General features: G+C 39.1%; 1 protein-coding gene across 1 annotated transcript in view; it reads left to right on the top strand.

The window, feature by feature from the left end:
* Window positions 1–25,477, top strand: part of LOC143852742 (uncharacterized) — a 41,042-nt gene extending 15,565 nt beyond the window's left edge. Inside the window, exons 5-8 of the mRNA XM_077362318.1 lie at window positions 18,374–18,516; window positions 18,617–18,714; window positions 24,667–24,791; window positions 24,874–25,477. Of these exons, the coding sequence (XP_077218433.1) occupies window positions 18,374–18,516; window positions 18,617–18,714; window positions 24,667–24,791; window positions 24,874–25,038 (531 nt within the window). The 3' untranslated portion in view covers window positions 25,039–25,477. The remainder of the gene's footprint in view (window positions 1–18,373; window positions 18,517–18,616; window positions 18,715–24,666; window positions 24,792–24,873) is intronic.
* The last annotated feature ends 1,699 nt before the right edge of the window (window positions 25,478–27,176 follow it).

Here is a 27,176-nt window from a genome sequence, read left to right as displayed (position 1 = left end):
TTAATGAAAGGGCAAAGCCCAATGACCAAGGTGGTCAAGTACAACAAACACAATAAAGGAAATACAAAGGGGAGTTGGGGCAAAAGCTAACAATGGTGAAGCCCGATAGTCTGAAGTCAGAAACAAAAACTCAGATGGGGCGGTCAAGAAAAGTAGATGACTCCCTTAATGCCCCAGATCATGCTAGAGTGTCTATATCAGAATTGGCATGTCACCAGGCATGTCGGAAGTTTATGCAGTGGCCCTCTAGGGTGTCCGGGATCTCCTCTATAGCATCGGTTAATCTCCATGGGTGTCTAGCATCATCTCTCAACCATCTAATCACATTGAGGGGGTCACCCTCAATAATAAGTTGATCCATTTGTATCTGATCCGACAACCTAATAGTATAAAGAAAACACTAGCATCTCCACCTTTATAGTCTTTTTACACCAATCAAACCCGAGTACGCCCCCAAATCGTTCTTCTATCAGTTGCCGTCAACAATCCTCCAATACCAATGGGTCCAAGGTTGCCAAGACTCGATCCATTGAAGTTTAGTTTTAGCTTCCCCGAAGGTGGTGGTTCCCATTTTGGTCGCGGGCCCTCCATGGCACATTTCCTCATCTTTATTTTCCTCCCAGGATCTATAGAAAGATGTCACCGATACTTCGTCGATCTTTATGCCTTTCTCCTTTGGCCTCTCCGCTTGACTAGTACTGTTCTTAACCGGGGGCTTCCTTCATCCCGTCTTGCTCCTGGTTACTCGGCCTTTGTTGGATGGCCGAGATGTACCTTAGGAGAGTAGCCACAGTGAACGAGCAAATGATCGGTTGACTCGACATCGACAAGGCATAAAGCACAATGGTTGACATCAACCGTAAGAATTTTATTAGCGCAAGCAATCCAACAAAACACTCCAAACGGTTTACCTAACATGCAATCGAGCGACTGAGAGGACAAGACTTTTGAAGAAAGCTATATGGTCTTTCGTGGAGCCTAGTCTGCATCACCTTTACAACCAGATCCATGAGAGAAAAAGGATACTACTAGAGTGATTAACCATATGGCTTGAAGAAAATTTGAAGAGTCTCCTTCATCACAGAGTAAGAGTTCTCAAGGAATTTGATTGCTTTAATACCATCAAAATAAGGAGATGAGAAGATGATAGTTTTTGAGAAAATAGAAAATATCAACTTCAATAGCTTGTTATAGTGTAATGTCAAGGTTTTTTGTTTTTTGAATGATGAATAGTATATTAATAATAGAGAAAAAGACCGGGATGGTCAACATAGATAATACAAGGAGAATAACAAGAGAAAAGAAATAGAAAAAATCAAGGGGCGAGATAATCAAACTGCTCCACTCTTTCCTTGAATACCCCATCTTTAGCTAGCTTATCTGCTACGCCATTTGCAGACCGTTCGACACGATAAGCATTTAAATGTACCCCTCCTACTCTATCTTGGTTTTCCTAAAAAAAAATCCGCAAATCTCCATGGAATTGAGTGTGTCTCACTCGGCCAACTTATCACATTCTTTGAATCTCCTTCTATCTCAACCTTTTCCAGCCCAACATCGGTTAGAAGCTTAATACCATGGTGGATGGCCCACACTTCCGCCTCGTTTGCATCTGTGATTCCTATAGGACCCGAGTAGACCCATATGACATTTCCATGATCATCTCTTAAGACACCCCAAATTCCGGCAGGGCCCGGATTTCCCATACTGATCCATCAAAATTAAGTTTTAAGAGGCCTTGAACAGGTGCTTCCCATGCTTGGACCACTTTGGGTTCTTCCCTTACTCCATTACAAATCACTTTCCAACCATACCGTAAATCATTTTTGGGAAAGTAACATAACCATACCATAAATCATAGGCTGAGACAAATGCCAATCTAGGAATGGTTCGCACCCAAGAGAAAGTGATTGCTATTATTTTATTGAAGAGGAAAAAGGTATCTCTTTGAATAACCTTTAAAGACCCTTGCATTTCTTTCCTTCCACAGGACCCATATTGTAGCAAGAAAGGATACCTTCCATAGAATTTTCCCTTTTCATTTACATCGAACCCACGATTCCCGCTCCCAACCATCCCCGGAGCCTTCGATTCTCGCTTTCGATTCCCGCCCTGGCAACCTTGGTCCAGCGACCACTATGTTTCCCCTGCGTGTAAAGCACTCCTTGACTACCATATCTTTTACTACTGCAACTGCATACAAATCTAAAAACAAATCCTTCAAAGGCCGATTCGCACACCATATTCACACCAAAATCTGATGCAATCCCCTCTGTATACTCCAAACCTTATTCCTTCTGCAAACTTAGTCTTGAACTTCATCACATCTCGCCAAATTGTGGTACCCTTCTTTCTGAATCTATCCCCTGATTCCCAGCCTCCTGCCTCTGCACCACACTTACTTTCAATCACTTTGGCCCACGACTGTGACCCCTCGTCCCCAAATCTCTATAACCACTTGCTTAGCAGCGCTTGGCTGGTTTTCTTTATTCTTCGGATCACAAGTCCTCTTGTTTTAATAGACTTGCATACCTCTTTCCACTTTAGGAGGGAAATACCTTTCTTCTCATCAGATCCCCCTGATAGAAATCTCCTTTGGATTTTTTCCAACCTTAGTTGTAACGACCCAGGTTTGGGGCAAATTTTTAAACATGATTTTTTTTCAAAATCCCAACATCCGAATCGCTACCCCAAAAGGGTAACAAGCTGACACGCCACAAGACGAACAAGATAAAACTTTACCATATTAATTCCATGAGGCTAAAAATTCCATAACTACAATTCTTGAAAATAAAAGAATCACCTACTAGTACGGGATATGACGGACTCGTCATTCCCAACACTAACTCAAACTCTACGAAGATTCTTCCCCTTCCCATGATGCTTGATCATGTTTGTTCATTTGCAAATCTCCGTCCTCAGCACCTACGAAACCTGTAGGGAGATAACTGAGTCAATAGCAAGGTCATTTAGTGGTTCGCACAATAAGAGTAAATAAAAATGAGATTGCATTATAATAAAATTCCCTATGAATAGTAAACTAGCATAGATGAAACAACTACAAGTAGAAATAAACAACAAAAAAATATGAATGCATATGAATGAAAAATGCCACAAGCATATGAGATAACTACCCCAAGGTCTTACAGTATTACACATCCCCCTTTTCTTTTCTTTTATTCTATTGTTCCATTTTCAGGTAATATATACCGGCCACTGACACTTGACTATCAAAGACCCTCACCCATGATTAGGTGCGGCCCTGTTTAGGATTTCTCTAGGTCTCCTTAAAAAGGCCCACCCGAATGCATTTCCAGCCCAATGTCGTACACTTTCCTCGGGGTGGCTTTTGGCATCTCGCCCATAGTTGGCTCCCTGCCTCCCTCATCCTAAATTGCAATGCATGTATCATGAATTTATACGTACCTCTTCCCTCTCTGTTATGAGGGGTTTTTATTTTATTTCTACTTGTCATGGTTAGCATTTTCAATTGCTACAACAATTCTCATCAATTTATTCAATTCAGAATATGGACTATTAATTTAACAGTTCTAAGAGATAACAAATAGGAGGCAGAGTACTATCATATGAAATGAGATTATAATAACAAAACATTCTTGAAACCATTATTATATGAGTTAATATCACTTGCCTTAGAGTTTGAGTGTAGAAAGAGATGAAGTGAATGGCTCTAAGTATCAGTCGAGAAGCAACCATGTACAATTTACATATCAAGCGTATTACCATTCGTACAAGTGTTCAATTCTTTTCTACCAAACTTGTTTGTCTTATTCTATTAGTTTTCACTCGTTAAATCAATTTCAAATGTATTCCTACTCATAAATCTACAAGTAATCTCTTTCCTTAAAAGACACTGTTCGTTACTATGTCAAATTTACGACCTTTTCTTTACAAAAACTTATTGAGGCTTTAGTTTAAACCTAAGTGTTGATTTATTTGTGAAAAAATTATTATAATATATTCTATTATTATCTATAAATCTGATTTCTTTTGAAAACCAAAATAAAATGATTATTAACCCTTTTAGGTGTTGAAAATCATCCATTTAAGGCTTTATAATGCATACATATACTATATCTTTCATGCAATACCATATAATTATATTGTATAACAATTATATCGAAGATGCTTATACTGTTACCCATTTAAACACCCGTACTTGCTGATTTTCTTGGAAATCAACACCATAAGACTTAGATATTATATATATATATATATCACATACATTATATAAAACAACTTACATGAGTTATATAATTTATATACAACAAAATCTTTACAGAACAACACTTAAACACACCGTTTTTGTGCTGATTTTGTTGAAAAACAACCATAAAAACCATATATACCACACTTAGGTATCGTGTCTTTTATGAACAACATCATTGCCCTATATATTTTTTAGGGCAAGTACTCGATGAAATCTTGGAAAAACAACCACTTTTAAGTGCTGATTTTTATTAAAAGCAGTGATAAATCCCCCACGAAATCACACGCATGGGTTTAAGCATCCAAAAATCATTCCTTCTATATACTAGATTACTCAAATTAGAGTTCATAAGGAAAATACAATACATATATTTTTAAGGCATAAAATCTTAGAAAGAAAATTTAAAATAAGTTTCTTGATTCAAAAGAAAGCTACGAAATCAATAAAACATTGTTAGAAACTCTAATTAGGTTGAAACAAGATCAACAAAAGCAAAAACTTTGAATTTAAACAAGAAATTAAGAAAAACATAGTTTTTCGGGCACTTACTCAAAGAAAAAAATCGAAACGACGAAGAATCCTAATTCTTGTTCTCCTTTTCTTTTCTTTTCTTTTTCTCCTCTTGTCCTCTCTCTCTCTCTCTCTCTCTCTCTCTCTCTCTCGCTCTCTCTCTCTCTCTCTCGGTTTCTCTTGGAGGCGTGCACACGTTTTGGCGTGAATAAGGGGAGAGTTAATATGTTATTTTTTTCCTTTTTGTTTAGTGTATGTTTCCTATTTTAATTTAAAAAGGATTAATAAGTTTCCACTTGTATTAGGTCTCTTTAAACCTATCCTTATTAAATAAAGCAATTACAAAAAGAAAACTAACATGTGAATTTTTTTTAAACATTATGTGGCTTAATAGGACAAATCTCGGCATAAGACCTTAACGGAAAAAGGCCCATACTGTGTCCAAATCGTGTGATCTTGGGTCCGTTAGATAGATAATCGAATATCCCATCTAACAATCGAATACAATTTTTTTTGTAGAAGTCCACAATCTCTTTAGTGATTGTCCCCTTATCCTCCGACAAGACTCCATTAACTTCCATTGCTTCTATACGTTTCCCCCTCCTTCGCACACCAGCCATGGCATGGAAGTGAGCAGTGTTCTTATCACCTTCTTTGAGCCATTTTACTCTTCATATTTTACGCCAGGAAATTTCATCTTGCATTACTATGCGATTATGTTCCTCCTTTAATAGCCATACTTTTGCCACTTCCTCTTCACTAGCTTGACCAATTTCTTCGTTCTCCATTATGTCCTTAATTCAAGATAATAGCCTTACTTTTCTTTCATTTTTGGCCCTTTCATTCTCGTTGTTCCACTCCTTTATTTTTGTTTCACAAATCTTAGCTTTGATCCAATAACTGCATCCGCTTTTCCAACTACTCTATTCCCATTCCACCATTTTCCCATCTTCTCTTCCATCTTCAGAACTTCTAACCAAGCCAAGTCAAATCTAAATGGTGAGGGGCCCCACGATTCCAATATTGGTCCTATAGGATCGGACAGTGATCTGAGACCGAGTGCTGCAAAGTACCTTGACATACCCCGGGAAAACTGTTAAGCCACCGGGGACAAATTAGGAACCTGTCAAGACTGATTTTTCTTTCGTTTCTAGACCATGTATATTGGGCTCCCGACAAAGTCAAGTCAATCAGCTCATGAGCTGCTATAAAATCTAAAAAGGCTCTCATATTTTGGCTAGAACGGGAGCATCCCGTTCTTTCCCTTACTGATCTTATTTTATTAAAATCTCCACCCAGGCACCAAGGATGAGGCCATCTTCCTCTAACCCCTCCAACTCCTCCCAAAGTAGGCTTCTCTCCTCTCTTAAAACCGGGCCGTAGATGTCAGAAAAGGCTTATGTTGAATTCTTATTTAGATCTGACACCACAATTGACATTGAAAATCTGCCACACCATGAATCAACCATGAAATACATGTGTGACAATCCAAGAGGGGGGGTGAATTGGTCAATTAGATATTTTAGGCTTAATTAAGGGAGATTAAAACTTAATCCATTTAATTAAGCACTAATTAGTCTAACCCTTGTTCAAATAGGTATATCAATAAAATCTAGGGTTTAGATTTTCTAATCATGCACATTTAGCTAACCCTTGTTCAAATAGATATTATAATGCAATTTAGGGTTTAGACATTTAACTTTAGTGCATTCACTAACCCAAGTTCAATTAAAGCATAAACATAAGTAAGGTTAGAGATTACCAATCACCACACGTGCGAGAGAGAGAGAGAAAAGAGTAAGCATCCACAAGGCACAAGATTTATAGTGGTTCGGTCACAACTTGACCTACTCCACTCTTCCAAGTTTACCTCATTGGGATCTCCACTAAAATGATGAAGCCGTACACCCGACTCCTTCATCTCCAAAGGGAACAAACCCTTGCTTTTCCATTCTTAAGGGCCAAAGCGAAGCCCCTCGCACGAAGCTTTGGCAAGGGAATCACACCCTCACACATGATTCACTTTTCTTCACGGGCCGAATCAGAGACACTTTTCTTCACCTTTCTGTACGGGCCGAAGAGAAGACTGTCTCATGAAGAACAAATAAAAAGAAAAACACTCAATGCCTCTTAATAGGCGGATTACAACTTTGTAAGCTCACACTCCCAAGAAATAGCAAAAGAAAAGCCTTATGGAGTGCCTCTTGATAACATGTAGAAATGGAAGATTAAAGAGGTTTTTAGCTTTTGAAATAAAATGTTTAAGCTCAAAGAGAAATGGGATTTGATCTTTCTCAAATGTTCAAAAAGCTTGTAGAGATAGATTTTAATTATGTATATATAGAGTATTTGAAAATATGACTGTTTGGGGTAAAACTGTAAATTATTGGCTTGAAAAAGTCAAGCAGAAAATGCTCCAACGGCTAGTTTGCTCCACCGCGGCGGTCGACCGGGCTACGGCGGTCGCCCGCTCTTATCGGGCGCCCTATTTTATTTTCAAATTTCTTACCATCGCGTTCGACCGGCCACATGGCGCTCGCCCGGCCAGGGCTAACTGTTTGCTAAAAAAAATTGGCTCAAAAACCTATCTCGGTCGACCGACCCACGGCGATCGCCCACCCTAGACCCAAATTGGATTGCTTCTGTAGAAACAGAAACGCATCCATAGTCGCCCGGATCATCCCGGTCGCCCGGCCCGATAAAATTCGAGATGGCCTGGATTTCCAGGTTCCATCCCGCAGTCGACTGGCCCTGAGTGAAATTCCATTTTTAACTTTAAAATCCAGGGGCTTTTGGGCTATGGTCTTTGGGCTTAAGTCCAAGGTTTTCAAACACATTTTTCGGTTTTCAGAGATGTAAAATGTTAAGTATAAAAACCATTTGAAAACCTTTTGAAAGTGCATTTAAACAAAAAATCAAGAGGACTCCAAATACATTGTAAAAATAAGAACCTTGAGTCTTCTTGGAATGTCTTGGCTCCTTTGCACTTTCTTGGACTTCTTCAGCTTGGGTGAACATCTTGTCATTGTCTTGGCTCTTGTGACTTGTCCTCCAATCTTCAATGCATGTTGAGGTACATGAGGTGTCACCATGGCATGTTCAACTCCAGCTCCTTCTTGACACTTGCTAGGAACTTGTGGAATCTTCATGATGAGCTTTTTGATTTGAACATCTTCAAATGAGGATGACTCCAATGTAGGTGCAAGCTCTTTGTTCTTTTGATCCTTGATCCACAAGTCATGTGTTGTGAAGAGTTGTGTAATGACGATTATGACATGAAAATCCTGTGTACAACACAACACCTCAAAGCAACTCATCAGTCCGTAAATGCTAATCAATTTGGTTTGCTTTCATCAAAACAAGAAGGTAAGATGAATGATTAACCCATGGGAACCCTTGAGCTTACATTCTCCCCCTTTTTTATGATGGCAAACAAATTGATTAGGGAGGTAGGAGATATTAAACAAATAGATGAATAAGCATTAAACACTATAAACAATGAAGCAATGCTCTCCCTCACTATATGCACAAGTATAATAAATGAATATAAAGCATGTGGTGCATATACAATTGGACTACCCAATCAATTCCCAAAATTCTCCCCCTTTTTGCAACAGCAAAAAGGTAGGAATATGCAAGTGTGAGTACAAGTGGGGTTTCAAGATGAAGAACAACTCAAAAGAGTTATTCAAAGTGTATATGATGTGTCAATGAAGCTTATATGATGCTTATCAAAATGAAAACAAAGTGAAATGCATGATAAGCAGAGTTATTATTATTATTATTATTATTATTTTTTTAAGATATGTAAGTTAAGCACAATTATGGGGGTAATAGACTATGTGAGCATATCACAATGGTCTATATGAATATGAAAAAGCAAACATTTGGCTCCCCCCCCCTTTATTTGTCATTGGCCCTAGGTGAAACCTATCTGATAGGGCATGACCAGGCAGAATGGTTTAAAATGTGAGTGATTTAAACACTTGGGCTTCATTTGCAACTTGTAAGAAGATGAGTCTCTACCTTATCAAGGATATACTTAAGTCTTAGACATAACTTTCAAGTTCACAAGTTGCATTGTGTAGGGGATCTCTTGACAATAAGCAGACAAAGCATTGATATGCTCTGAACTATAATATAACATTTTTGAGATGACTTGTTTCTTCCTCATAGAGATTTACACATATCAAAGTGAAAGCTCCCCCTGACTGAGTGCATCTAATTTAAATGTAATAGATCAAGGCACAAGGAACTCATGATTTAATTAATCACCTTTAACCATTCGGATTGCTTCATTCATAAACCAATCACACTTTGAATATGAATGGATGATTATTAGACATAGAATATGAGTTTAAGGCAGATGGTCTAATAAACACATGGATAGGAGAATGGAATCAATGAGGTACATATCCATGGCAACCAAAAGATCATGTATACATAGATGAGGACCATAAAGCTCAATATACATGATCAAGATGGAAGATTAATACCGCATTTCTTTTATTACTTGAAGAAGTGATAAAAGTGGTATTTGGAAATCTCTCGAAAGAAGTAAAATTAAACTTCTTTTCTTCTATCCGGAACTCTTCTACTGATGAATATTTAGAAGAACTTAAATCAATGCTTGACCCTTTCTTCCATGTAAGGGAGCATCATTTGACAAATCTTTTCGGATTGAGAGATTGGGTACTTGTTTTAAATCTTCTCCTTCAACAAAGGGTCGTTCTTGAAAGGATGATCATGAAGTGCACATGCCGCCTTTAGACAGAGTCTTCAATTTCCTTAGTCTCTGTTCATCCTTTACAGTGGAAGAATGTAGAGATGGAGAGAGGAAAATTGAGTACATCCATCATCTTATTACATCTGGCACGATGGAAGGAGACAAGTACCATAAATAAGCTACGAAGGACATGATCTGAGTGGGGTCCTCCGAAGCTAAAATCTTGGAAGAGATGATGGGACATGACAAACTCAAAAATATTTAAATCATCCCTCTTTCAGGAAATTGTCATTGGCCTTAGATAATTCTTATAATGCAAGGCATGACAATACACAATGGCTATGATAAGAATGTAAAAGCACAGCCATTGGATCTTATCATGATTAAAGATGTTCTTATCTTTAAGAGCACATGATAAGAGATTACTTCATAGACAATGAGATGATCATCTCAAGCATTGTCCAATAAAGAAGGGTTCTAGAGATTTTTCAAACTCTAGAACAAGATACTTATCATTGGCAGAGATAGAAACATATAAGTCTATCCAAGATATGTATAAGGCCAGAGAAGATATGGTACTGAGGCACAGGCAAACGGATCTTGTCAAAAGATGAGAGATGATCTCAAATTTAAAGAATAGAACAAGACCCAACTACAACACACATGGAGCAATGTAGCTCCACATGAGTGTACTTATCATATGTGATGCACATCACACATCATATCATAAGGTAGATGGACAGACATTGAGCATGTATAGCTCTCTCTTTGTAAGTGACTCATATAATGTATGACTCCAAAGGGCTGTCCAACCACATAGACACCAAGAGATTTAAAGGTGAATGATTTTCAAACCACCCTTGGGCCACTAAAGCATGATTGCTATAGGTAGTCATATGATATAAAAAGAGGTGACAACCTAGCAAACCATGCTCCCCCTAAATATGTGCAAATAATATATATGTATATATAACACACAAGGCGCATATGGCTTATTATGGTTAAGATGCTGGCTAAAAGCCAAAGAAATTAGTGTTTTAATTAGAAAGTGAGTGTACACTCCATCTTACCAGGTAAAAGAACTAAGAGTACCAATTGAGTGGTTTTTAAAATTTAAGTTTACCATCTTTACTATGTACCCAGTAGCATACAAGGGGAAAACTATAGAATATATCAAGGTTGCCAGGGTGGGAATCGAAAGCGGGATTTGATTCGGGATTCGAAAGCGGGAATCGAAGGCTCCGGGGGATGGTTGGAAGCGAGAATCGTGGGTTTGCCAGAGAGTTGACAGAGATTCGTCAGGGATTCGTCGGGGAATCGCTGGAGATTCGCCGGGGAATCATCGGGAGTCGCTGGGGAGTTGGGATTCGCTGGGGATTCGCAGGAAATCGCTTGGGAATCGGGGTTCCGGCGAATCCGAACCCCGATTCCCAATTTTCAGGGATTCGAATCCTGAATCGGATTCGCGTTCCGGGGAATTGCGATTCCCCGCCTAGAGGAACGAATCCTGCTTCCTTGGAATATATATATAATATCAATTAAGCACGATTCTATAGGACTTAGACATTATAAGAGGGATCAATAGAATCCCATGTCTAAGAGAGACATCCATAGCTCATTCAATGAGAGCATTCATGGATAGTCTACCATGTTTGGACACATGAATCATGGTCCAAACATCTATGCCTATACCACAAACCACCATATAAAAATAGGGCATTTAAGCACAAAGTGCAAAAGGCCCATGGAAAACCAAGATGTGTGGGAAACAAGTGTTCCCATCACAATGTGTTACATGATAACCATAACAATGAGAAACTGCCCAACAATGGTACTAGATTCCTATGACATTTTCAATTTTACTCAATTGAATTTCATACATTGAATCTAGACTCATTTTCAATTCTCTACACAAACAAAAATATTCATGCAGGACTGTAGAGAATAATCCAAGGACTTCTAGAGAATGTCAAGTGATGAACACCTTGGAGACATACATTCTAAAAAGAACTACTATGACTAGATAATTTTATCTTAGTCAAGAGAGGATATTCATTTTAGGCATTTTTGGAATACATCAATTTAACCCATCAGGATTTCTTATGCATTTAATGATAATCATTAAGCACATAAGAATGGGTTAGAAGGACAACTAGGTGAATAGTAATAAACATACTTCCTCACCTAGGGCAAAAGAGATGTCTAAGAAAGGATTTGAGTGGATTACCGTAGACATGGCTTTTACTACTCAATCTTGCTAGAAATGATATTCTTCTTAAGTTGAATATACTAAGATCTAGCAAATGCCAAGATTGTCCTAAATAGAGTTCAAGAATGATAGGAATGAGCTTGAAAGATTAATTTGAACTCAAGGGCAAAAATGATGGTTAATTTTTATGGAAGCACATATATGGTTTTCACATTAAATTTTCTAATGTGGATTTACTTTGTGGATGCTAAGTGCACAAGTGATGTGATTTGCACTTAGATAGGCTTAATTAAGAAAGATATTCAATAAAGCACAAAAATAAAAAATATGTGATCATTTAAGCACAATGAGCAAAGATACAAACTATTAAGAACATGAATAATGATGAGTATCTAATGCTCAAAATTAAAAAGATATATCATTAAGCTTATGAAAACTAGATACAAAAAATATTCAATGAATTAAAGTACCTAGCAAGAATGTGAATGATAAAACAATTTAGCATAGCCCCTAAACTAACTCATTCACTGATTAGATTAGAGGGACTCTTTTGGAACCAAAATCCCTTTGGTTCCATCCAAGTTTGTTTGTGGGAGTGTATATTTTCTTATCCAAACAAACTTGTTAGATTTCACAATTCCAAGCTGACACTCAGAATTGTGATGCTCGACTCTACCACAATAATTATGATTGGTAGATGAGGAGCAATTAGAATCATAAGACTTTGAAGGTTGTTTATCTTTTTCTTCATGAAGTCTTTGATTCTTAATGGAGAGTTCTTCATTCATTTGTTGTTCATTTTCACAAACATGTTTATATTTTTCAACAAGTTCAATGTTTGTGATTTCAAGGCTTTTAATTTCCTTCTCAAAGGCATTGCATCTTTGAAATAAGTCAACATTTTTATTTATAAAAAATATGCTCAATTGACTTAATTTTTCATTTCTTTTCAAACTTTCATTTATTTATAATTTCAATTTTCAATTTGAATTTCCAAATCATTAATTAAATGTTTGAAAGAAACTTGATTTGCAAAAGATTTTTGTAAAGTCTCTTTTTGTCTAAGAATTTCATCATTTGAAAAGAGACGAATATTTTTCTCAAAAATATTTTCTAATGAAGTTCAAATATCTTTTGCATTGATGCAATTTGAAATTTTGTCAAAAATATTAGGAGTTAAACCACAACACAATAAGATCATTGTCTTTGAGTTCAAGGAAAACAATTTTATGTCACCTTCAGTGCATTTCCTTGAAAAAGAAATACTCTCTTTAATGACATCTAAAATGTCATTATCTATGGATTTGAGATAGGCTTGCATTTGTGCTTTCCAAGTTCCATAATTCGTTCCATCAAAGAATGGAGGAATTAGGGTGGATCGGCCTTTCTCAAAATCCATAGGGATTGTCACAAATCTTTTCTCTTGTAGATTTTTAAGATTTAAAAATCTCTTTAAGAGCCTAGGCTTTGATACCAAATGAAATACAGGTGTGACAATCCAAGAGGGGGGGTGAATTGGTCAATTAGAAATTTTAGGCTTAATTAAGGGAGATTAAAAATTAATCCATTTAATTAAGCACTAATTAGTCTAACCCTTGCTCAAATAGGTATATCAATAAAATCTAGGCTTTTGACTTTCTAATCATGCACATTTAGCTAACCCTTGTTCAAATAGATATTATAATGCAATTTAGGGTTTAGACATTTAACTTAAGTGCATTCACTAACCCTTGTTCATTTAAAGCATAAACATAAGTAAGGTTAGAGATTACCAATCACCACACGTGCGAGAGAGAGAGAAGAGAGCAAGCATCTACAAGGCACAAGATTTATAGTGGCTCGGTCACAACTTGACCTACTCCACTATTCCAAGTTTACCTCCTTAGGATCTCCACTAAAATGAGGAAGCCGTACACCTGACTCCTTCATCTCCAAAGGAAACAAACCCTTGCTTTTCCATTCTCAAGGGCCAAAGCGAAACCCCTCGCACGAAGCCTTGGCAAGGGAATCTCACCCTCACACGATTCACCTTTCTTCACGGGCCGAATCGGAGACCCTTTTCTTCACCTTTCTTTACGGGCCGAAGAGAAGACCCTCTCATGAAGAACAAATAAAATGAAAAACTCTCAATGCCTCTTAATAGACGGATTACAACTTTGTAAGCTCACAATCACTCCCAAGAAATAGCAAAAGAAAAGCCCTATGGAGTGCCTCTTGATAACATGTAAAAATAGAAGATCAAAGAGGTTTTTAGCTTTTGAAATAAAATGTTTAAGCTCAAAGAGAAATGAGATTTAATCTTTCTCAAATGTTAAAAAAGCTTGTAGAGATAGGTTTTAATCATGTATATATAGTGTATTTGAAAATATGACCGTTTAGGGTAAAACTGTAAATTATTGACTTGAAAAAGTCAAGCAGAAAACGTCACAACGGCTAGTTTGCTCGACCGCGGCGGTCGCCCGCTCCTATCGGGCGCCCTATTCCATTTTCAAATTTCTTACCGTCGCGGTCGAACATGACGTTCGCCCGCCCTAGCCCAAATTGGATTGCTTCTGTAGAAACAGAAGCGCATCCGCAGTCGCCCGGATCATCCCGGTCGCTCGGCCCGATAAAATTCGAGATGGCCTGGATTTTCAGGTTCCATCCCGCGGTCGACCGGCACTGAGTGAAATTCCATTTTTAACTTTAAAATCCAGGGGCTTTTGGGCTATGGTCTTTGGGCTTAAGTCTAAGGTTTTCAAACACATTTTTGGGTGTGTTGATGGTTTTCAAAGATGTAAAATGTTAAGTATAAAAACCATTTGAAAACCTTTTGAAAATGCATTTAAACATAAAATCAAGATGACTCCAAATACATTCTAAAAATAAGAACCTTGAGTCTTCTTGGAATGTCTTGGCTCCTTTGCACTTTCTTGGACTTCTTCAGCTTGGGTGAATATCTTGTCTTTGTCTTTGCTCGTGTGACTTGTCCTCCAATCTTCAATGCATGTTGAGGTACATGAGGTGTCACCATGGCATGTTCAACTCCAAGCTCTTTCTTGACACTTGCTAGGAACTTGTGGAATCTTCATGATGAGCTTCTTGATTTGAACATCTTCAAATGAGGATGACTCCAATGTAGGTGCAAGCTCTTGGTTCCTTTGATCCTTGATCCACAAGTCATGTGTTGTGAAGAGTTGTGTAATGGCGATTATGACATGAAAATCTTGTGTACAACACAACACCTCAAAGCAACACATCAGTCCATAAATGCTAATCAATTTGGTTTGCTATCATCAAAACAAGAAGGTAAGATGAATGATTAACCCATGAGAACCCTTGGGCTTACAAACCATTTCCAACTTGGCTGCATCCTAAGCTACAATAATCTCCTGTGATGCCCCACCGCATCCCTTGATATAAAATCCCAATAACCCGGAACACCCAACCCCTTGATAGCGGCTCTATTGACTGCATACCATCTTGATTCTTGAATACAAAGAATATCTGGCTTTTACTTCCTTACCGTATCCTTAACTTGGGCTTTCTATTCTAGGGCGCCCGGCCCGTTACAATTCCATGATAGGATCTTCATGAGGAACGGGAATAGCTCTTTCCTTTCCCCTTGGAGGAGCTTCTACCTCCACCACTGATTACTTTTTCCTTTAAACCACTTTGTGTCAGTCCTTCATAATTCAGATTTGAGCCTTACTAGCTCCCTCATCATTTTCTTAGAGACCTACTTGGCTGAAGTATCAGATACACTTCTCAGTTGCCATTCTCTTTGTTCTGCCTCATGGAACATTCTCTCGTGTCTGCTTACCACCCTGAATATGATAATCCCAGTACTTTGTTAGTATCCATCACATGGCCAACAAAGGAGTCTAAAATGTCCCCCTCCGGATCTATGCTTTCCAAGGGTACCACATCATTCATTTCATGCACAACTACGTCCATACAAGCCTGATCCCCAGGCCTAGAGGGTTCAGATTCACCTAGCAGACATTCGCCCAAGTCATTGCTATAATTTTCCCGTGAAGTGCTGCCCTGTATCAAAATTCCTTGAAGTCTGGCTAGATGGGAGATTAGGATCTGGATACTCGGGTCGGGGGAACTAGTATGGAATTTGGCACTCAGAGACCATGATGCTGTATCCTGCAAAGCAGCAAGAGGTGGAAACAAGCCAACCAAAGAAATATCAGGTATAAGTTCCCATGTATACCTGCGACATGTCCAAGGATTTCCACTACCGAAATTAAGGATAGGTATTAGTTACTCGCCCACATGTACGGGACTAGACATTGAGGTGCCTTCACGGGCCTGGTTCTCAATGCTTGAATTGGTAACCATAACCTCCTCTTAGACTTCCTGAGGGGGCAACTCCACCGAAGGCCATAAAGCATCCTAGCAAGCAGAATCCCACCTACCTGCTATTATCCTCTATGTTGAGGAAAGTAAGAGCTACCAGAACCAAGTTACCCTTCCAGCCAAACTTCTTAGGATCATAACTTTTTAGAGAGGATATAGCAAGATTCCTTGGCGATACATCGGCGATTAACGACGGAATAGGAGAATGGGCTCTCGCTTCATTAAAGGGGGAGAGATCAGTGGAGGGTGCGGACAGACTTCTGTGTTCGCCTGATTTTTCATCGAAGAGGATATATGGATCCCTAACAGGATCCCACTTATCCACGCTTCTGACATCGAGGCCCATGGGCCATTTAGTTGCAAGCCCGAGTCCATCACCGGCAATATGTCACAGAATAATTTGGCCAAAGACAATCTTGGGCCCGCTTTGTTCTCCCAGCTTTCAAGAAATGAGGACAGCTGTCCTCCATTGACCGGGACTAACCAGTTCCCAAATTCTCCCGCTCAAAGTCTGTTTGACAGATCATCGCTCCACTCATTAGGTGCCATTTGCATTGAACGTACAACCATCCTCTCCTCTAATCGACAGTTGCCCGAGGCTGAGAATTCGAATGGGACAGGCGCCGTTTGACTATCATGCACTGAACTGACACTAAGTTGCGCCATTTCGCTAGACTGTGCCCCCTCCGAGAAGCCACCGCCTTCGTCAACTGAAGATGCCACTGCGAGGGTTTTTCCCGTAGCTCCGACCCACTATCTCCCGCTGTTCTATGGCCGCCATTAGCTATTCGCTTCGCCATAATCCACTAAATGTCATCATCGATAAACACCGGAAGTTTCACTAGCTCCGGCACCCCCCTTAGACACCATTAACAAGACCAAACCCTCCTTGCATTAATTTCCTTCTATACACGATTCATCGATGGTTATCACCCTTCACACTCTACTCCCTACCTTTCTGAAATTTTGTTCTTTCCATGCATGAAGTGGAATACCGCAGATTGACCACCATGACGCCGCCAGAGATCCAGAATATTTAGTGTAGCACATTTCCAGTTCTTCAAACGGGTTTTCCTTGGCTTCCACTGATTTTTTACCCCCTCCACGTTTGAAACTCCCTGAAGAATAATAATCCTCTCCCTTCTATCAATCTGCTTAATCATAATCTCCACTGAGATTCCTGGACACTTACTGATCCACTCTTTCAGGTCGGTTTGATCCTCCAAGATCCCAGCCTTTAGTTTTTTCCCCACACCCCTCTTCTGATATCTGGAAGAGAATGAAGCTCGATCCTCTCTATCCATGATTCCTCCTCTATTTTATCCCTCTCCTCTTACAGTCCTATGGTCGTCACAATCACCACCAAGCCCTTTGTCTTCTACTGGACCCGACCTCTCCAGAGGGTCCACAGGAACAACTGGCCTCCATCTTTTGGGAACATTTCTTCCTTTTCTGGTTTGAGGAACCGGCAGATTCGCATCAAAGCCCGACCACACCTCAGTCCAGCCTTTTCTTAAAGTTCTTTATTCTGCATCTTGAGCAAATCCAATCACCGAAATTTCCTTCTTTTCTTCTTTTTTCCACAGTTCTCAGTCTCTGTCTTCCTGGAAATATGGGTTTCCTACGCCTCTTCATCTTGTTGGTCTCCAGATGTAGATGCCCTACCCACCATTGGGTTTTGAAACTGATTTTGAAAGCGTTGTTGAAACCCCAAATTTCCACCACCTGCATTTACTCCACCAGCTCCGGCATCTCTACCGACTGCCGCCAACTCCAAACAAGCTCTGCCATCTATTAGCTGTAGTAAGATCACAAATCATATGCATCAAGGACAACCTCCTCAACCAGCGAATTAAGCATAAACATCAAAATGAAGATAACTTCCATTGGATCTGCATATGTTCTTCAGTGCATCAGTGCATGCCTGTTTTACATATTTTGATGTTTGGTGAACAAGGACCCACCATCGGTGACTACATATTTCCCTTAGGCCGTGTTTTGATTGCAGGAATTTTCTGAAAATGTTTGGAAAGGGAAAACATGTTCAAAGTTCCCACTTTTTTTACATGCGAAAAAACTAAAAATGATAACTTAAACCGGCCCTTTTCAATTTTTACGTAGAGGGACCTTCAATTTATTATATATCTCTCAAAATTGAACATTTATTCATAGCATTTCCCTCTAAATTGTGAAAAGGAAAAAAAAATTCAAGAAACTTTTTTCTATAAGAAATGTTTTTCTTGCAATCCAAACAGGGTCATAGGACATGCATTTTCTTATTCAAGAATCTTGTTCTTGGAATTCCTTCTTGATAATGCATGCTGGTTCTCAGTGAACTCTTGGTGTGCAGATCTTGAGGAATCTTAAGGAGGCTTTCTGGCCCTTTCAGTATGATAATGCAAGGAGCTTATTCTTAAGGGCAGCTCATGCTGCAAACTGCACTGCCGAAACAGGCAATTTGGAAGGGTCGTTCAATTCATACAACAATGTGAGGTGGATGTTCACCTCATCATCTATATAATAAATTTGAACGCATTACCAGTATAACTTGTATTCTATGTCAATTCATAATGTGTTTTTTTTTCACTGCCAGTGGGTTTGAGTTTGCATCTGCTAAGGCTGCTCAACATAGGCTAGGACGTGGAGTTTGGACCAGCGTACATTTTGGGGACATGAGGCGTGCATTAGCTGGTAAAGTTTCCATTATGACCTTATAACTATGTTTTCTGTTGTTTATTTTATTCCAAGGGACCATGGGAGTACGTACTAGTTTGTTTTATTTTTTATATATTTCATGATTATTTCTGGGTAATATCATGATAGTTATAGCTATTTCATTGCCCCTTACTCTGCAGTTGCGTTTCCAGAAGAGTGTGAAATGAGAAAAATTATGAGAAACAACATGGGAAAGTGTGATTAATGTAATGTCCATATTTAATAGAAATCCATCCAAAGGTAATTTCATCAATGAGTGTAGCCTGCAGTAAGAAGCTCTATGTCTCAACCCTTTGTTATTTGGAATAAAGTAGTTTGTGTTTGATGGTGATTGTTTCTTCAAAATTAGATTCGGATCTATGTAATAATGGTTCTTTCTTATAGTTAATGTTTCAGCTGTCGTGGTACATGTCTTGGCATGCTACATGGTAACATCTAATTGGAATAAATGCATTAGTGTGTGATATACTAATGGACTGTTTGAGTATCATGGTTTAGAGCTTAGAAGCAGGAATCAACCTCGGGTTCATTGGTTGATTTCTTCGAATGCAAAACTAGGGTTCATCAGTTGATTTCTTCGAATTTAGGAGCATGATATGGGTTCTAATTCAATAAAAAACCGCAATATTCATTCCAAAAATCAGATGAAATATCACATAAGATTCCCTTACAGGTAGGTTTTTGTAGGAAATCATAACCATATGCATCGATTCATCAAATAGTGATCAACTCAGCCAATAAAGGTTCCATACAACAAATCAATAACAAAACAGCTGGCTACTGACAATATAACAAATCTCAAATAATGAAAGGTAAAAATTTGATCTTTGGGGTTGGGCCTGTAGCTCAACGGTTTGAGGCTTTGTATCTCAACCTTAAGTTGTAGGTTCGGTCCTAGCTTACATACCCAAAAAAATAGAACTATGAAATAATCTAATTTATGGCTCAAGTAAAGCCTATGTGTGGCTAGGGTGTGGTAATCAACAATGAGGCCAGGGCAAGGTGATGGGGAAACTAATAGGATCTGGAAACTGTTATGTAAGGGAATGTAAAGCAGGATGGAAAAGCTTCAAGGGGTGAGAATGTGGGGTACGCTACTAAAAATAAAGGAAATGGGAACCGTATTTGGAGAGTTACGTGTTGGGGTTCATGTCTTCATCGTCCATTGTAGGTAATGGCCGAGAGGAAAAAGAGAGAAAGCAAGAGTGAGAGAAAAACAGCTTGTTGGCCCTGGTTATTTATTTTATTTTTTTTGGAGGGATGTAAAGCATGGGGGGGGGGGGGGGGGGGGGGGGGGACCGGGGGGCGGGGGTGTGGGGGATTGGACTTTTAAAAACTTTTGTTCTACTTAAAACAGTTTAACAAATTAAGTGCAAGAAGAAAAGCAAATTAAGAACTTGGAAGATAAAAAGATTGCACAAAAAGATAGAGAGCAAGAGTTAGAAAGAGTGCACCGTGTTTTATAGTGGTTCGGCCCAATACCAGCGTACGTCCACTCTCACAAGGATGTCCCCTCCTTGTGGCTCCACTATCCTAATCATCTTATAGGTGAAGATCAAACCGTTTACAAGCTTTGTTACCCAAGCTCCCTCCGAGGTTGATACGGTGCCTCCAACCAAACCAAAGATCCTACCGTTAATACGGTGCCTCCCACCAAATTAACCCCCCTCCTAGGTTGATACAGTGCCTCCCACCAATTTAAAAGAATAAAAATAAAAGAACCTTCTCACCAAGGTTTGATTTATAATGGAAGCGCACAAAATTCTCTAAAGAAGATATACAATGTAATTCCCAACCTAATCCCTCAGGTGTATTACAAATGATAGCACTAAGGTGATGTTCACTTAGTATAATGATCAAACTTAATTCCCTACCTAATCCCTCAGGCTACGGTTGATCGTGCACAGTGACGGTCGTCCGAAACTGCTGCCTTGTTTGTGGAGCCTTTATACTGTTTGGGTGGTTTATATCCTGTGTACCGCGCATATGCACAGAGGATGAAAGTTTGTGTGGCTGTATGTCACAATACTATCGTTCGCAGATTTTAAATCGTGCTTCCCTATATGTGATCCATTTCCTGCCTCATTATTGCTGATCTCTTGCTGCATTGTTGTTCTGAATATGTTTCTACTTCATGTACTTTAAGGTGCTCTGTCCTGTATGTGTTCTGTTGCTTTATTCATGTGGATCATTTGCTGCGCTATTAGTTGCTGTCTTGTCCGTGCCTTTTTAAGGTTTACTGCCTTACTTGTGTTATCTATGTGCTGTCTATTTTTGTGTGGATCAATTGCTGCCTCTTCTCTTTGCGAGTCGCAATAATTGGTGAAAGTAAACCTCTCCTACCCATGGTGTGATTAAGACCCTGATCTCAGAAAACAACTGATCCTTTGAACGAAAAACTTACAATTTTTTATTGTATATTATGTGTGGTACAACATTGTATATGAAGAATCTCATGCCCAAATATATGAGAACATAAAACTAATATAAACAACGACTAGATTTGAGGGTGGTACTGCTTTGTCTTCTTTAGCAAGTTTCGAGTCTTAGCACCTAAAAAAACATAATCAAGGATGGGGAGAGGAGGGATTTGTTTTTCTTTAGCGAGCAAAAAGGCAAAGGATGTGATCAAAGCCTCAGCTCTCAAAAGAGTTAGTTTGAAAAGGTCGAGAGGAGGGACGGCCCGCCGACGGAAAACTTTTGGTTTTGCATGGATACCAGAAGGGGTGACTGGTTTTGCACTAAATGTGGATACCATAATTTCCGATGGCGGAGGAATTGTCGATGTTGCAAGTATGGGCTAACAAAAAAGTACATCAAGGCGACCTTTATCGTCAGAAGATCATATCCCCAAGTCATCAGCAGAGAGGTATGAGGGTGTTTGGCCGGATTCTAGAGACATATCAACTGGATCGGAGGAAGGCATCCCAACTTTAACCATATCAGGGAAGGAGGTGGAAGCCTGCAAACCCCCTTTAAAATCTTGCCTGGTTGGTAGGATAAAATAGAAAGTTGGAACCTAGCTGATATATGGAATCAGGCTAAAAATCTATGGAAAATCTCATCCCTAACTTAGCCAGGCATTCTTGGCCCCAATGAGGTTCTCTTTATGTTTGAAAGTGAGGATATGACGTCAAGGATTTTGAAGCTGGAAGGAAAAGCACTCGGCACTTTCCTCCATTCCTTACTAGCGTGGAGCCCGGAACACAGACAAGAGGAAAGAGCAGTTTGGGTCAATTTCACCGGGATCCCTCTTCATGTGTGGGCAACATTGACAGCGGAGGCTTTGGTTAGTTTCTTTGGAAAGGTCCTGGAATTAAGAATGGAAGGAAGCCATGGTCAATGTATGACCTATGCATCAGCATATATTCTCACTTCTGATTGGCACCTGATCAAACCTTTCGTTCATATCCGAACACAGAATACCTGTTTCAAAATAGGAGTAGAAATTCCAGCTCTTTGGTCTTCAAGTCGAAGAAGAAGACAGAATCCAATATATAGTCCTAAGGAATCTCCGACCAAGGTCTCTTCTTCCTTGGCAGATTACCGCTTAGAGCTGCGCCCTGGATTTAATCAGCTGCCGGCCGCTCTTAGTAATTTTGGGGTCGCTCCAACGAGACAGTAGAGGCGAACCCTGGCCCAGAATATAACCAGCGGCGGGGATCACGGTCAACAAATAGCTGGTGGTCCTCCCACAATCCATCCAACCCGCTCTGATGTGTCAGCCCGTGTGATTTGCGCGGGCAATCTTCAAATTTTAAATTTCATATTCCCCAGCCAATTTGGAACGGGTCTTCCAAGGTTATCCCATCAGAAAATGGTTATTTTCCGGTTGATGTTGACCAGTCATTTTCAAAATTTCCGCAGAAAGTTACTTCCCGGATGAAAGAGGACTCTACACCAAAGGAATCCGTTTCGCTTCCTATAGGTGAGTCTGGAGGGCTGAAGGGTCATTATGGCAAAAGAAAATTATGGTGCCGAATCTCGGCTCATTTGAGTTGTGTAAATTCGAACTCAAACACAAAAACAGATAAGGTGTTTGGCACCCTCATGAGGGGTATTTTTGGGCATTCAACAAAAGGATCATGCACCCGGGCCCCAATCTCAACTCGTGGAGCATTCAAAACGTGTAAACTCTTGCAACAACTTCTTGGCCATCAATCCTAGAGGAGAATTCTAAACTCTCCTCCTTTAATTTAGCCTTTGGGTAATAGATGTAATCTGAAAAATGGCGCTCCTTCAGGACAGAAATCAGATGGGATTAGCAGCATCTAGATTTTGTATGGAGAAGCGTTCTTCTTAGACAGAACTAAGTACTTATTTGCTTTGACTAGCGACAACTGGCTTGTCACCACAAACATTAAATGGAAGGCGGCGGTTTCCTCGATATTGAGACCCTCTCATCTACATCTGTCAGAAAGAAATCTAGCATAGTCTTTTTGTTTCACACGTCATGCATAAATTGTGGGGCCCATTAATTGGCAGTTATGGGTGGTACCATATACAAAGTAGTCTTTTGGGTTTCATAGGAAGAGCAAAGGAAATCACACCTGCAAGGATTGAAAAATGGAGTCAAGCCTATCCAAAGCATCCACTGAATCACCTACTCTCAGAGAGATTGTCAAATGCTCCATCAAAAGACAATGGAATGAATTCAAGGAAGACTATATGCAAAATATTGAGGAGCTCTTTCCACTGACCGGCACCCGCAACGTTAAGGAAATTTGTTTGCCGGTTTACTAACTTTATTTTTTTAAGGCCCGTCTGGAGGATGAGAAAAGGGACCATCCAGAGGATGAGAAAAGGGACTGTCCATTCAGTTGGGAGACGAATCGTCTTTTGTGTATTAGAAAGCTAGAAGAACTTATTGCTGTTAAATCAGACCCAATGGAAGAAGTTCCTGTCCCTGAGTTTGCAATTGTTTTCTTTTCCAAGGAGAAGGAATTGGAAATCGAGGTGGACTTTCTTTTGACCGAACTTAGAAAGTGTTCATAGAGAAGGGAGTGATTTGAGTCAGTGTAGATATGTTTAGGTTTTAGGGGTTTTAGTTTCATTTTGGAGCTTGGGTGTTTTAGAAAAAAAAGGAAGGAGAAAAAGGAGATTAATTAGGTGTTGTGGATGACATGTTTTTGGAAGGCTTTCACTTCAGTTCTGCAGGTTTTTTCAAGATCTCTGAAGGAGATCGTGCAAGAGGATGTATTATTTTAAGGAAGGGCTTTCAAGATCTTCGTTGAAGATCGCAAAGGTTTTGTTTAGTTTTAATAGGGGTTCTTTATGATGATCTTCTAGGAAGATAACAGAAATTAAACTTTAGTTTTTTCTTTTGCATCTGAATTAGAGGGGATAGTAAAGGGGGAAAAGTTTTGGTACTTTATTTTAGGGCTCTGGCGTTATCTCCTAGGCCCTCATACGATTTAATTTCATGGGGGACTCCTGGTCCCAATCTTATGTAATTCTCGTATAATCTATCAATATATTTTGTCATCTTTCAAAAAAAAAAAAGGTGAAGGATGTAATGGGTGATAATTCCAACACAAACTGAATGAGGAAAATGTCTTGCCTAGATTCTTCTAATTTGTAAAGGATTAATAATCACGTTTTTTTAAAGCAAAAGCAACAAATGCTGGTGAGAATTTCATTAATTGATCCATAGATTTGTTGTTTACCATACTGCCATAACTTCTTGTGGGGAAAACTTTTCTTACTTTAGAAGAAAGATATGACTGTTATCCCTGGTGAGGAATTTCAAAATCTGTCAATGAAGGAGATTCTTCTTTGTTTTGTAATGAAAGGCTTTCTAATCATAAATAGCGAAATATTTTAAATGTCCCTTAGTCCACTAATGGGTTTCTGCTCTCATATTATTTTGGCTCCATGCTTGTGTGCCTCTTCTCATCTGAGGAATTGGTTATTTGTTTCATTTGCCAGCCTGTGAGCGCCTTATTCTCCTGGGATTCGATTATCAGGAATTAAGAGACTACAGTGTTCTTCTTTACCACTGTGGATATTACGAGGAGTCTTTACATTATCTCAAACTGTATCAAACCTCAAGGGTAAGTTCCTCGACCTTATTCGAATACTGGAATTGGAAATAACGTAATTTTAACTGATGGAATTGCACAACCACTCTCACAGCAATGTGCTGTACAAGAGGAATTTTCTTCCAGACCATCCAAGGATTTGGAAGAAGATGCTGTGGAGAAACTGATTGTCCGTCTAAACCTCATATTGATGGAGGAAGGTTGGAGCAGGCCCTCTCCTCGTAGAAACTATTGGGGCAACTATTCGGAGCCATGGTAGTCTCTAATGTGCTGAGCTTACATGATTCCAAGAGAAGCGACATATGAGCCAATAAGCAAGTTATTGCCAGTACCATGTTAAAACCACAGCAGAATGCTTGTATGAAAGTGAAGAGGCAGCTCAGATGGAAGATGAAAAGCTTGAGTGCAGATATCTGGTCACTGAATGTGCCCGATAAGGGTTTACAGTAAGCCCTCTAATGCATAATTTTTGCAGTGGAAAGATAACTCATGTCAGTAGAGAGTTATTTTTTATTGCTTTTTCCTTCTGTTATATTAAAAAAAAGTGCCACTTTGTACAGTATCTTGTATAAAACCTTCACACTTCTTGTACAAGCATTGATTTGAAGTATATGTATTTTTATATGTAGCAACACCAAAAACAAGCATGTATATTTATGAAATAATGAGCTTGATCTGGTTTGGCTTGCTCTTGCATCTTTCCTACTTAAATGAATGCCAATTGACTGCAACGAAGAGCTCATTTCCTATCATCTTTTTGTTGTGGTTCATTATGATCCTCAACCTCATCCATTTCAGATTTATTCTCCATTGTAAGTAAATTTTCATTACTAAACAGTCATGTAAGTATTTCTCCATTTGCAAAGAGAAAGGTGAGAGCATTCAATTTGACTGTAGATGTACAAGTAGGACCCATACGAATAGCTGGGGCTTCAACATGGATTGCTCACTATCTAAATGTTCCACCAATTAGTTTGATCTTTGCTGGCCAAAAAACTAAGTTGAAAAAAGGTACTTGGATGAAGAACCACATGACTAGAAGTACAAATACATTTCAAGCCAGGCACGTTAGGAAAAAAGAAGCAAGTAAAATATGCAACGTAGGCCTCATGGGGATATCATAATATTGGTCTTTTTTTCGCAAACAAAATTATTTTAAGTCAATCTTATTTGCAGATGGAACATTTAAGGTCACTTTGGAAACAATTAACATATAGAACTTGTAATAACCATTATTTGCATATAAAATTATATACAAATAAAACTAGATTTACATCTACAATATGGCCTTGTCCGTTTCAGATTGTTGTAGCCGATTATGGACCCCAAACCGATTATTGGATCCAAGCTAAGGCCCTGTTCGTTTGGGATTATGACAACCAATGGTGAGCCTTAAACTGATTATTGGACTCAAAATGAATATAATTTGAGTCCAATAATTCGGATGGGGGCTCACCATTGGTTGCCATAATCCCAAACGAACAGGGCCTAATTGTAATTTTGGGCTTACATTTCCTACTCGATCAAGTAATGTTATCTACCCGTCGTAGAAACACAATGGGTCCACATTGTTTGCATGATCCAAATCAATTCATTTGATAGGCCATGACAGAGATAGGGTGTGCCCCAAAAATCAGCTCGATAGGATAATCCTCCCCCTTCGATTTGTGGAGGTTTAAAATGGACAAATTTGTGTAGGTTTATACCTGCTCATTTTAACCTCCACAAATCGATGGGTTGGGATGATCCTATGGAGCTGATCTTTTGGTCACACCATACCTATGTCAGGGCCTATCAAATAAATGGTTTGCATCACCCAAACAATGTGGGCCCCCACTATATTTTGGGCCACACACACACACACTAGTATTCCAAGCCCATGCTATGCATGGGCATAAAATGGTGGGCCCTCACCCAAATGCATGTACCCTAAAAATCTAATCTCGATGTGGTTCCTAGATGCGTCTTTTGATTCTCTTAAATTGGTTTGATTCGATCTATGTGAAAGATCTCTTAAAATCTAATTTCGAGGAAAATCCTAAGTGATTTAATCAATTTAATTTAGGGTTTGAAAATGATAAAGAAATAAACAAAATAAAATCCTAAAACCCTACAGGAATGTGTGTAGGGCCGACTCGTGCTTGGTATGCCGTCCAAGCATCCAAGTTGCCTACGTACCCAAGTCTCACTGGGATCAGAGTCGCGTAGTTCGGTGACCTAAATTAATCTACATGTCAAAGACATCTAGGACCGATCTAGACTGGAATGACTGTTTCAACAGTTTAAGAGAGATTATTTAGTTCAAGTTGAATAGATTTTATTATCCCAGGACTTCATCTAAGATGCTATATGGTCTTATCTAAGTGCAAAACAACTCTTAGACTAATGTAGGTGGGC

This window comes from Tasmannia lanceolata, unplaced genomic scaffold (assembly GCF_043159265.1).
Source record: "Tasmannia lanceolata isolate RefF3 unplaced genomic scaffold, GAP_Taslan_0.1 ptg000019l, whole genome shotgun sequence".
NCBI classification, from domain to species: Eukaryota; Viridiplantae; Streptophyta; class Magnoliopsida; order Canellales; family Winteraceae; genus Tasmannia; species Tasmannia lanceolata.
The sequence above is the reverse complement of the archived record's forward strand: the minus strand, read 5'-3'. Positions and strand labels throughout refer to the sequence as shown.